This window comes from Lepidochelys kempii, chromosome 22, assembly GCF_965140285.1.
Source record: "Lepidochelys kempii isolate rLepKem1 chromosome 22, rLepKem1.hap1, whole genome shotgun sequence".
Taxonomy (NCBI): domain Eukaryota; kingdom Metazoa; phylum Chordata; order Testudines; family Cheloniidae; genus Lepidochelys; species Lepidochelys kempii.
The window spans coordinates 15523943-15537119 of record NC_136401.1 but is presented as its reverse complement, the minus strand read 5'-3'; the positions used below and the strand labels follow the sequence as shown (position 1 = coordinate 15537119).

The 13177-nt window shown below is 41.5% G+C and overlaps 1 protein-coding gene across 1 annotated transcript in view; it reads left to right on the top strand.

Annotated features, from left to right (window-relative positions):
* The window catches only part of TECTA (tectorin alpha), a 93747-nt gene that overhangs the window by 3998 nt on the left and 76572 nt on the right, over positions 1-13177 (top strand). The window contains exons 2-5 of the mRNA XM_073321239.2: positions 1040-1117; positions 6037-6101; positions 9426-9559; positions 11346-11633. Coding sequence (XP_073177340.2) covers positions 1040-1117; positions 6037-6101; positions 9426-9559; positions 11346-11633 — 565 coding nt within the window. The remainder of the gene's footprint in view (positions 1-1039; positions 1118-6036; positions 6102-9425; positions 9560-11345; positions 11634-13177) is intronic.

Here is a 13177-nt window from a genome sequence, read left to right as displayed (position 1 = left end):
TGGTGCAATAAATATCTGTTAAGGCAGCTTGTGTCTCCAAAAGCTAATGCACATTGTCTTGCTCCTGAAAGATTCCTATTGTTGAGACGGGTTGAAAGTGATTTTGAATTGTCAGTGCTCAATGTTCCCATGCCATTATCTTAAGCACAGGTATAAAGTCAGCAGGAGCCCACAGCTTTAGAGTTGGATTTTGAAAAGCTTTTAGTGTTGACCTAATTCTGCTCCCATTAAAGTCAATGGTAACGCTCCCATAGACTTGAGTGAGAGCAGAGTTGGACCAAGGCTAAGTGCTTTGGAAAATCTACCCTTAAGCTCTTATCTCTTCATCCCTTTTTCCTCCCTGCATCCACCAAGCTCCAAGCACCTATGCAAAATAATTTACTACTTCAATATAAAGCCTAGTCCCATATACCTAGGTTAACGTAAACTCTAGTGATAATACCTTTAATACAATCGTGAATATCACAGCAATAGGTACTATAGCGATGGCCTAATAGAGCATTTTCTATTGAAGATTCTTACTGTGCTTTATAAAGTCTCAAAGCTTCTGTACTTATTTCTCCGCTGAACAAAATTGCCTTAGGGTGTTACAGTTGTGGCACAAGTGGGAATAAAGCCCGTGCATCAGCCCCTTCCTCAACCCACTCACCACACTGCCATTCAAGTTAAATGAGTTTTATCCGCAAAGACAGAAGCACTAAAATTAAGGTCAGGTTATTGGATTTCATATTTTTTGGCTATTTGTAAATAGCTTGGAGCTAATACTTGAAATAAAAATGGAACGTGAAATTGATTTTAAAAGTATAAAATTGTTTCTTTGGCTTCTGACTTGGTTTGGAACATCACGCTGTTTGCATGGAGGTGAAGAAAGACTTAATCCCATAGTGTTTCTTTAACATGTAATGCAACACCCGGAGATTCACGTGGGCTAAACGGTGTTCGGACAGATAAACAGCACATCTAATGTTTTGGCTGTTAACAGCCTTTCTCAAGGACATATTGGTTTGCCTGCTGACCTTGAATTGTTCCATTGTTTCAGACACAAAGCAACTTCCTCCCGTGCTACGTCCGACAAGAACTTCTCGTGTAGAATGAGACGGCTCATACCATTATACAGGTTGTGCGGGTTTTTTCTTCTAAATTGGATGCTTGTCTTTTAGAGACTGAGCTGAGACCCCCCAACTCATTTTACTCACTGGGAAGCAGTGGGGGGGGGGCTAGGCGATAGAGCACTGGATTGGGACTCAGGAGACTTGGGGTTTGATTCGTGTCTCCTCCTCTGGTTTGCTCAATGGCCTTGGGCAAGTCACTTTGCCCCTCTGTGCCTTAGCTTCCCCATCTATAAAATTGGAGTAAATCATCTTTTTAAGGGCTTTGAGATCTGCGGATGAAAATAGCATAAAAGAGCTAAATATTATTACTACACGTGCTACCAACGATCAGCTAACAACTTTAGAACAAGGCTGACCTAGCCCTAGGTGTCCACAAGCAACCTAGAGGTTAAGGTTTAATCACCCCCATTTCCCATGCATCACCCAAGTCCCCTTTGTGTATTGTGGTCAACATGCAGCACGCTGTATCTCACCTGTATTGAAGAATCTGAGCATATTAAATCGCATAATCCAGATAATTCTATGGTTTAACACGCTTTCTCTAGAAGTGAGGGAAAATTACTCTCATTGTCTTTGTCTTTCTCTCTTGTATAGAGCATGTGACTAAATTCTTATGTCTGGTACCAAAATTAGTAAATTGTCCTCTCTAGCATTGGCAGCCAGATTGAGGGTATGTCTATACTGCAATCATGCGGTGTGATTGCAGCTCAAGTAGATGTACCAGAACTAGCATTAAGCGAGCTACTGTGGGTACCAGAGCAATGAAGTCGTAGCAGCATGGACTTTAGTGCTGCTATATAAGCCCACCTGGGTAATCACTCAGGTAGCTATCCCGTGCTGAAGCCCACTCTGCCATAACTTCACTGCTGCATTTCCAGAGCTAGATAGGTTAAAGCTAGCTCCGGAATGTCTATATGACAATCACAGCCCGTGATTGCAGTGCAGACATATCTTTAGGTACACACCAACCTTTGGGAAGAAACCGCCATACAGCAACCTGAAGTGTCTATAACCATTCAAAGGGAGTGATAGAGATAAATGGGATAATGAGATGAAATTAAAAGGAAAATTTAATCTGAATAGTAGCAAATGTTCCCTGACAGAGAGATCTATCTCCTGCAGAGTAGTCTCCCGGAGCCCCATTGCATGCCATTTACAATTAAAATAGATGGCACACTCTCACAGTGGGGAGGGAGCAATCCTGCACTGGCAAAGTTGAAGGAAACCCATCTGCTGGGTCTTTTTTGTTCTTTAATTTCTGTGCGTCCTGGATCTAAGTCTAGGTTTAATTGTCAACCAGATTTGAAATTGAGTCAGGAACCTCTCCTGCAGCACAGAGAGAGTTAAAGCTCTCAGTAGAGGAATGGCTACAGGTGCAGGCGGCAATTGTAAGGTAGCAGGGCTGGGCCAGGCCAGCAGTCCTGCAGTAAGCAATAAAGGGAGGTATAATGGGGAGACAGGTGATACCTTCCCTGGAGGAAATTACTATCTGGAAAAATCCTCTTTCCACCGGACTCCAACATCAGCTTCAGAAAACCTTTTTTGGACTTCGTTCAAATCCTTACTTGGGGAAATTATTTGACCCGGTTCCCATCTATGTGGTTATTTTGACCTTCGCTCACTTGCTTTAGGACTAGCCTCTGGAAATTCTAGCCCACCTCTTTTGAATGATTTGCTTGTCTTGAGCCTCAGTGGGGAAAGTAAAATATTGTTACTTATTTGGTTAGCCATAATGTGCTCAGCACGGTACAATGCAGAACAAAATGGTAGGCCCTGACCCAAAAGAAAAAACAAAATCTGGAAGATAGAAAGTTCACTCCAAATTGTCAGGCAAGCTGTAAAATCAAAGCAGCTCTAGTCATCATAGAACTTCCTGAGTCAGACAGAAGCTGAATTTTAAACATAAAACAATCAGAGGAGAAAAGGATACATTCGGATTTTCGGTATTCATCATAAAGCAGCACACAGGAGTACAAGCCCTGTTTATTTTCCCTTTGCAGGTAATCTGTGAAGAGCCTTCTGAAGAGAGAGAGAGAGGCTTGTTTTGTTTTTGCCTTTGGAATGACTCCAAAGGCACTGAATGGCTGGTAGTATTAGAAGAATCTAGCCCTAGATTCCCCCTTGAGGGCTTTCTTCCCTTCAATAGACTGGGAATCAGGTTTACAAGTAGGAGGTTTGTGTCGGTAACGTACTTTAAGGCCCTGATCCAGCAAACGTTTCCTCCCGTGTTTGGCTTTACACACCAGTAGCCCTACTAAAATCAATGGGGCTACGCACATGCATGAAATTAAGTGCATGGGGATGTATTTGTGGAACTGAAACCTAAATCTTCCTTTAAAAAAAAAAAAAAAATTCCCCTTTTATTCCTCCTACTCAGCCCGCTTGTTTGATTTATTGGCCCCAATCCTGCACTACACCTACACATGTGCTGAATTTTTTTACTACCTTTTGTCCTATTGATTTCAACTGGGGACATGGATCAGGGTCTTTGACTATAAGCAGTTTGGGCCAGAGACCTTCACTTATGGTGCACATAATGCACCTAGCACAATGAAGTGTTGAAATACTTGGCTTCCAGATGCTGCTGCAATGTAAATATTAACTAATCTTTGCCAAAATCCTTAGATTTTAAAACCAGGACAATCCCACTCCCTCCTAGGGGTGGTAGGATCAGGAGTAAAAATAAAATCTTCTGAAGAAGATTTGGAAAGAACTTTTCTTTAAATAGCTTTTATTTTCCTCTCGGCCAAAGCTGAACTAAATTGGTTTATGAAAATTCAAACAAGACTTTGATAGAAAATTATCTTCATGGACATTTCAAGGGCTCTGACTTTGTTTAGTGCTTTAATCCCTATGCTGTTTAATGCTAATTCTGTAACACTATATAGAAGCTTTTTTTCCACTTGCACAAAGGAGGAAGGGGCTTGTTTCTTTTGTGGGTTGTTTTTTTCCTTCCCAAGTGAAAAGCGATTCTGATCAGAACAGCCACAAATCTAGCGCCAACTTACTGACATTTCCATCTAACTCTACCTGAAGGATTAGGGTTTTTTTCTGCCAGAAAGAAACCTCTCCACTTTTACAGCCCAGAATCTGAGCTGTAGATTAATTTACCATTAATTAATAGAGCAAAAAGTTTTGATTGCAACTCAACACTATTCTGGCCCTAAAACAACACAGAGAAAAACTGAATTTTCAATTGAAAGAGCAAAAGAGATTGAGACATCATTTCAGACATCAGCAATAATTGGTAAAAGAGCACTGAAATGTATTCTTCATTGACATAAGATTTCCCCCCGGTTTACCAAGATTCAATTTAAAATTTCGGACTTAATTTCTTCCCTTCTCTGCAAAACAGGTTGGTATTTTTTTCATACTTTTAAAAAAAATTGCTTTCTTTTTTTTAGGGGATGTACTAAATTAAGCATTGTTTCTTTTATTTTCTGTCATGCTTCCCCAGAGGTACATCTTCTAGGTTTTAATGTAATACATTCATATTCTCCACTAGTCATTGTGTGTGTTCTCAATTAATGAATCCACAGTGACTTAGATTTAAGATCTATATAAAATTCTAGCATGATACTTGCTTCTTTTCTACAGTAAGGAATACAGCGGAACCCTTTCATAGTTAAATTAATTTTTCTCACTCCAGAACAACTTTGCTGTAAACAAGATTTATTTTTTCAATCTAATTGCAATGACACATTGAGAAGCATTGGAGAAGTGTGGAACTGTCATTCGACTTGATTATATATGGTGTTTCACTACTTCAAACATCATTATAATTGGATTCAAGTGTAAGTAATATGTAGCTATACAGACAATGTATCTAGCTATATATATATATATGTTACATCTATCTATCTATATCTATATAGATAGAAATAGATATAGCTATATATGTGTACTCCATTATATAAATAGATCTATAGAGGTATTTTGTTATATAGAGATGTAATGTCTATAATGTTGGAGTACAGTCATAGATGTAATATAATGCGTGAATAGATATATATTTAATATAGAAGTGTGACTATTCTGTCTCTGTATAAATAGATCACTCTAATTTATACTTGAATCTGATCATACATATTTCATTCACTCACTGTGTGTATTGTGTATACACTGTAGTTTTATATAAATGGTATATAAAAAACCTTTCCCTCTGTTTAATGAATAGAAATGATAAAGTAATTAAATCAAAGCAGCTACTGTAGTCCTACTTCCTCTTTGATTAATAATATATAACAAATTATAGTAAGCATAAAAGAAATTAAAATACCACACAAAATTTCTCTTTAATTTACCCAGATGCATTTCCACCCCCTTCTATATATAGTTGATTTCTGTATAGCAAGGAAGTTGTCAAGCTGTGTAAATATTTGTGCTTCCTTCACACCTGTCAAGAATGTTAAGTGATCATTGTATTACCACCCAGTACAAAGGATTAGTTAAACCAACATTTGAAGTCTTCTAACTATATAAACACACTACGGTTTATAATTCGCTCTCATTTTCTTACAATGAAAAGCTATTCATCTTAAAGCCTGCAGTAATATCCTCACATGAAGCAGATCAGCAAAGAATTGTGTTGGATTAATAGGGGGATTGAAGACACACTGGGAGCTGGGTGCTATTCATTAATTCCAACATACTGGTTCATTTCTGATTCCTGAAATCATGCTGTACATATACCCTGAGAATACCTGGAGGGCAGGTTGTTTTATCATCAGTGATTTCATTATACTAGCTATCTAGCTTGTCATTTTTGGGCTAGATCATGGGTAAGGACCTACATTTCCCAATTTTCTGCATCTCTGGAGCAATCTCACAATTTCAAGGCACTATTAGCCATTAGCCTGAGATTTGCTTAGCAGATCTGGTTTTGGATTGATGATTAGTTACTTTTTTTTTCCCCCCCTTTTAGGATGAATTATCCGTCACTCATTAGAACCTGGGTGGCCTTTGTGTTCATGATTGTACGGCAGCAAGGTTAGTATTTCTGACTTTTGGTCCTCGGATACTGATACTCTACATTTACAATAGGAAAGTGCTTGCCTCAGAAATTTGCTACACGCAAACTTCATGTGCATAGAAAGCCTTGCAAAATTCTACTCAGATACTTGTCTGAGAGCAAGTACAGTAGCAGGGTAATTTATTTTTAAGTCCTAATACCGAGGGGCAAACAAGTAGATTTTTGTGCCTTGCCTGGTAAATATACATGATCATTTTGCATCGCTGACATTTATTCACAGCGAGGGACAGATCCTCAACTCATATAAATTGTCATAGTTCCACTGAAATTAATGGAGCTAGGCCAAATTACATCTTGCCCTTTCGGTTTCAAATATGAAGTCAAAATAATCAACAGACTAAAGAGTCTCCGCACATTTCTGAGCTCTTCATGCAGAATTCAGGAGTATGGGATGATATCACAATTGTCATGAAAGCAGGACTTTAAAACATTTCTAGAGTTTGGACAGTTCACCTGCCAGACAAACTTATGCAGAATGAAAGGCAGGTGGGTAGAAAGAGTCTGCGGAGAAGTCAAGCTACCACACAACTGTGTGCTAATTTACTTTTGTTAGAGCTCTGACTTGGTTTGTGGAGTCATCCAAACTCCAAGTCTTAGGTGTATCCTCATTGATATTCCCTGTGGTTTATACAGCTTTGAGGAAACATTTATTAAGATCATTCACTCTACAAAACTTCCATCCATGTTTTGTTTTTGTTTTTTCCTTGTGTAGTTTTGTAAAAGGCACAGGAAAATCTCCAGAAGATTTCTTGTTGCTTTCTTTTTTTTAATTTAAATTTGATTTCAAGAGGGTCAAGAACAGTGGACTGAGGCCAGTCTTGGGTAGATGGGTTTGTTTTTGTTTTTTTGTCATGCTAACTCAGCATATTCACATTACACGACTGATTTAATTTCTTTGGGGGAGATATCCTGGTCTTGGGGTTAAGGTTTAGGTCTATGTGGCTTGAGATCTTGGTACTGATGCCTGCTGTTTCCTTTGTGTGGCTACGGGCAAATAATTTAACCACTGTGCTTCAGTTTCCCCACCTGCAAAATGAGGATAATAATCTGCCTGAAGCTCAGGGCATTAAGGCTAGATTCCTTTGCTAGCCAAGCCTGTTGGGATACTTGGATAGGAGAGGCTATACGTGCAGAGTTAGACTCCAATGCTGGTGCTTAAAAAGTGATTGCTTAAAAGGTTGTGCTGAGTATCACCCTTTTTTAAAAAAAAATCTATAATTTATAGCTGTGACCTCAGATGTAATAGCCTGCTGGATACATTACAGCTGTGAAATGACTTATTTTACTACCTGGCAACAGGATATTTGCGATAGCCCTTACAAAATATGTATATAAGTGTAGTCATACATTCAGGACTCTGTCACACACCACTTAAACTCTCTCCAGCATGAAAATTAATATATATACACACACACACTTTTAAAAAAAGCCCTTTTTAGACTTTCAGTACAGGTATTTTTCTTTTGAGCTAGAAAGCTGTATCAGTTAGAACCTTCATAAAAGGGTCGGCTTCCCGTTGTCCCTATTATAAACCAGATTCTAGCGAAGGACATCTTAAAAGGTACAATAATCGAACAGCTTATACTTGCACGGAATGGGAAGAAAACCCACTGCATCTTTAAAACCCAGGCTCAGAGCAATCACCCGTCAGCTAGCAGCCTCTGAAATTGCAGGTTAGGACCTAGAAGATAAAAGAATGTCCTGAATCAACTTAAACAGAGATGAAATTGTTTTGAGTCTAGCTCTTTGGGTCAGCACTGATTGAATATAATGAGGACAGTCCATTTCTTTTCTAGCTAAGGAAATGTGTGTTCCCTCTGTGGTAGATCACCTCATAGGGCTAAATAAATGGAGAATTCTGTTATAACAGATGTCTGCGAGTGGCACAGGATTGGCTGCATAGCTCTTTCTATAGAGGCATAATCCGCAATTGTAGACCTAGCAATTAGAGCTGGTGGGAAATGGGGTTTGTTCCCTGTGGAAAAATTCACTGAGCATGCTTAGTTTTTGTCAAAATTTTCAGTGGAAAATTTCAACTTTTTCAACAAAACAATCTTTGGCTAAAAACTGTTTTTTAATTTTTTCCGTCAAAAGATGTAGGGGGAAAAGAAGCTACTTTCTGTGCAATGTTTAATTTAATGGAAAACCTGATTTCAGTGGGAAATTTTTGATTAAACTGTCCTAGCAATAGCATCTCAGGCTTTCCCCTAGTATCCTCTCATAAGCTAAGCAAGGCCAGGCCCGGTTGCTATGTGAATGGAAGAGCTCAAAGAAAAAGGCAGAGTGCTACAGGAAGGAGTGTTAATTCAGCAGATGGAAAAGGAGTACTTGTGGCACCTTAGAGACTAACCAATTTATTTGAGCATGAGCTTTCGTGAGCTACAGCTCACTTCATCGGATGTGCATCCGATGAAGTGAGCTGTAGCTCACGAAAGCTCATGCTCAAATAAATTGGTTAGTCTCTAAGGTGCCACAAGTACTCCTTTTCTTTTTGCGAATACAGACTAACACGGCTGTTACTCTGAAACCTGTCAATTCAGCAGATGTCATTATCCATCTATCTTAGGTATGTATCTGGCCCCCATTACTGTGATATCAAAGCTCCTCACAATCTTTCATGTATTTTTCCCTACACACCCCTGTGAGGCAGGGTGGTGCTGTTAACCCCATCTTACACGTGAGAAACTGAGGCCTAGAGAGGCTAAATAACTTGTCCAAGATCACAAAGGAAGTCTGGGGAGAAGCAGAGAATTAACCCTTGGTCTCCCGAGTCGCAGGCTAGCATCCTAACCACTGGACCCTCTTCCTTATTGTTCTTCCCTCTGAGATAGCACTGAACTAATGCCCCAGCTATTGTGTTAGGAGACACTGTCCTGCTGAAGATGCTAAATACGATGTAAAACAGAGGCCTTGACCGTTTAGGGGTCATGAAGGATCCTGTAGCTTTTTATACAAGGGAAGTGACATCAAATCTTATGCCTGGCCAAATTCCAGTTTGGGTAGCGACGTTCCACCAATACAAAATCCCTCCTGCAGCTGCAGTTGTAGAGACTATTCTTTTTCACCCCCTGTTCTAAACTCTTGCATAGTACTGGGGCATGTCATTAACCAGCTGCCATTCTCCACCCCAGAGGTGGCTGCATTTCAGTAGTGGCTGAAGTACAAAGTATGTAAAGAGCATCAGGAGGTGTGATGCTATGGGTCTGATCCTGTACCATTGCAGTCAGTGGGAACAGGACCAGTCCTTATATCATTATAATAACTATACTGTCCTCTTCCAGCTCAGTCCATGGAGATTTTGTATCCGTTCTGGCAAAATGATACGAAAACCCCCAAAGTGGATGATGGAAGCTCCTCTGAGATTAAGCTGTCCATCCCGTTCATCTTCTTTGGAATCCCATACAGGAGCATTTATGTAAGTGGAGGAGCAACTCTGTGGCAGACGCTGCTTTTTTACTCGTTTCCCCCTCATTAGTAGCTGCATTTGAAGCACACTCTCCCAGTGTTCAAGACATGGAAGATTTATTAGTACCTACCTGACAAGTTCTTAGATTTCATGAACTGATAGGTTTTATGATTAAAAAAGTCAAAGGTGTATTTAATGGGATAATGTTCACGGGAAAGGAGTATAAAAGGCAATAAATTACCTTTGCAGGTGATTAAATGCCAAAGCTAAGGCCTTGATGTCATGAGCGTTATTCCAGATGCATGACAAGAAACAAGAACATACAGAGCTGCGGGGGGGAAAGGATTCCTTCCACCCTCTGGTGGGTGCCTGAGAAAGTTCTGGGCTGGTCCTGCTGCTTCCCATTGGCATCACAGGAAGCCAGGCATGGGAGAAGGATACCTGCCAGGCTGCGCTAAGAAAGGGTTAATCTCGCTGCATCAAAAGTGTGTTCAAGATGGGACCGAGTCAGCAAAATTTGATCCCGATCTCAAATTCAGGGATTTTCCATTCAGGTATTGGGCTGAGCCCAGCCCAGGCCAACCCTGTCTGGCACAACAGCAGGATTTGAACGTGAGACCTTGGTGCACCAGCCATTCCAAGGGGGATAAAGACCCATGCTCTCCCCGCGTCAGTGATATATGCATAGCACGTGCACAATACAGTCATTTCCTGGAGGCTCGGGATAATAATCTCAGTTTTTATTTCAGGTGGCCTTTGCCAATTCCCACTTGTAGTAGAACCACTTGCTGCCACTGTCTGGTGTCCAGCATGTGGGCTGGGGTCACATGACTTACGAGGAGAGGCTGAGGGAACTGGGGTTATTTAGTCTGCAGAAGAGAAGAGTGAGGGGGGGATTGGATAGCAGCCTTCCACTACCTGAAGGGGGGTTCCAAAGAGGATGGAGCTCGGCTGTGCTCAGTGGTGGCAGATGACAGAACAAGGAGCAATGGTCTCAAGTTGCTGTGGGAGAGGTCTAGGTTGGATATTAGGCAACACTATTTCACTAGGAGGGGGGTGAAGCACTGGAATGGGTTATCAAGGGAGGTGGTGGAATCTCCTTCCTTAGAGGTTTTTAAGGCCCGGCTTGACAAAGCCCTGGCTGGGATGATTTAGTTGGGGATTGGTCCTGCTTTGAGCAGGGGGTGGGACTAGATGACCTCCTGAGGTCCCTTTCAACCCTGATAGTCTATGATTCTGTGGTTCTCTGACACCAGTGTCCCCAGTGTAGTGCTGAAGACCTGGCACTGACGGGTTTGTGCTTAACATAACAGATATTGAGCTCCCTGGAAGTGTTTGGGTCAAATGAGTCCAGTACCGAGGACTCAGCAGCACTGCTTGCTCAGGATTTGATTTACCTGAATGCACCCAGTGACCTGGGGCCAGTTACGTCGGGCACAAAATCTCCTTGGTAAATAATTCTCCTATGATGTGGATCCAGAGAGGCTCATCTCAAAGAACTGTTGCGGCTAAATAACCTTCAGAGTTTGATCTATGTGGGGTTGTACCCTCTGCAGTTCCTGATCTCTGTCTTCCTAGCCCCAGCTTAAGATCTTCCATAGCGCAGGCCTTGCTCGCTTGAGCAATGAGAGACCTATAAGTACCTAGATGGATAGGCCTATTTCCATCACATAATTGCATAAACCAGCCTTCACCAAAATCGCCATCAGCACAGGTATAATTTTAAGATGACAGTTCTCCGCTTGCAGCCAAGGCTTTGGTTGGCTTAAATCAAACCGTTCTCCTCTTTTTCTAGGTCAACAACAATGGCGTGATTTCTTTCAATGTGCAAGTCAGCCAGTTCACCCCAGAGCCTTTCCCCCTTGCAGATGGCCGGGCCTTTATTGCTCCATTTTGGGCAGACGTTCACAATGGAATCCGAGGAGAAATCTACTACAGGGAGACCATGGACCCCGCCCTGCTGAAGAAAGTCTCCAAAGACATCAGGAAGTACTTCAAAAACTTGCCCTCTTTCTCAGCCATCTGGCTCTTTGTCGTCACCTGGGAAGAGGTCACCTTCTACGGAGGCAGCAGCACGACCCCTGTAAGGGCAAACGTTTCAATCTCTTCGCTTGTGTGATAATATTAGAAAGGTGTTGTTTTCTGAAGCAGGAATAGCGGCTGTCAGGTCTACACGCTATAGACCTTAGCGTAGTGATGTCGGTCTGGAGTTTGAAGGGGTGTGATCCTGACCGACAGAGCAGTGCCATCAGAAACCCCTAGTGGAGGTGCAGTTATGCTGTATAACGTCTACCAGCACAGCTTCTTTCTCTTGGCGGGAGTGGTTTCACTATACTGATAATAAAACCTGTCCACACCAGGCATGCTATGCTGAGGTGGTAAACAGGCATTCCTACACTGGTAAAGCACTCCTCTTGTAGACATGGCCTGAGTTAATGGGCAGATGGATGAAGTAGGACTCAAGAGACCTGGGTTCAATTCCCAGCTCTGCCACTGACTTCCTGGGTGACCTTGGGCAAGTCGCTTAATCTCTCTGGCCCTCAGGTCCCCACTGGTAAAATTAGGATAATAATCCTTCCTTTCTCCCACCCTTAGTCTGTCTTGTCCAGTTATGTTGTGAACTCATCAAAGGAAAGATTAATGGTCTCTTAGCATGTGTTTGTACAGCAGCTAGCTCAGTGGGGCTCCAGTCTCTTTTGAGGACTTTATTCATATTACAGTAACAGCTAATTATTATTATTACATACTGATTAGATATGAGAGTGGAGTCTATTTTCTTATCCATGCCTTGCTGTGTGGCCTTGATCAAGTCCCTTCAGCTTCTCTGTACCTCAGTTTCCCCATCTGTAAAATGGAAATCATACTTAACTGCTTTGCAAGGCGCTTCAGAGGTTGGATTCTGCACACTTTATAAAGAAGGGCCAAATATTTATTAATTGAACACTGATTCAGGGCTTTTTCTTTAAATAGGGACAGGATACATTTGTTCCCTTTGGGGGGCTGTGAAACTCTCAGAGGTTGCCTCTAATCCCCTGTCCTTTAGTTTTTCCAATTTCAAGACAAGTTTTTCTAGTTGTAGGTGTGGGGTATTTGAAAACTGCATTGGAATTGTTGGCTGTCACTTTCATTTGTAAGTGTTTTCCTGAACTGCTTTCAGGCTAGGGAGCTCTGTAGGGAAGCCTGCGATCAGAGTCAGTCAGCAGACAGACGGCTTAGAACAAGGTGGGGTGAATTGTGGTTCCTTGTATAAGGGAGCAGCCTGCTTTGTCTCTTGCTGGTTTTGGGTTGTTTTGTGTTAGGGTTCTGGAGTCTAAGAAATAAAATAGCATTACCCTGCAACCTTCTAGGCACAGTATATATGTTTTTATCTTTGTGTGTGTGCGCCATGAACATAACAGTAGTATTCAGTCCTGTGTTCTGTATAGATCCACCTCCCAACAGCTGCCCTGGCACAAACAAGAGCCCTGCACAGTATCTTGAATGTGAATGTTTGTGTCAGGTGAGCCTACAGATGTTTTTATTACAGTAGTGTCCCCGTAGTGGCAGGCACTGTACAGGCATTTAGTATAGGCCCTGCCCCAAAGAATTTACAGGTTTATATCCTGCTTCCGAGATGTGATCTGCATG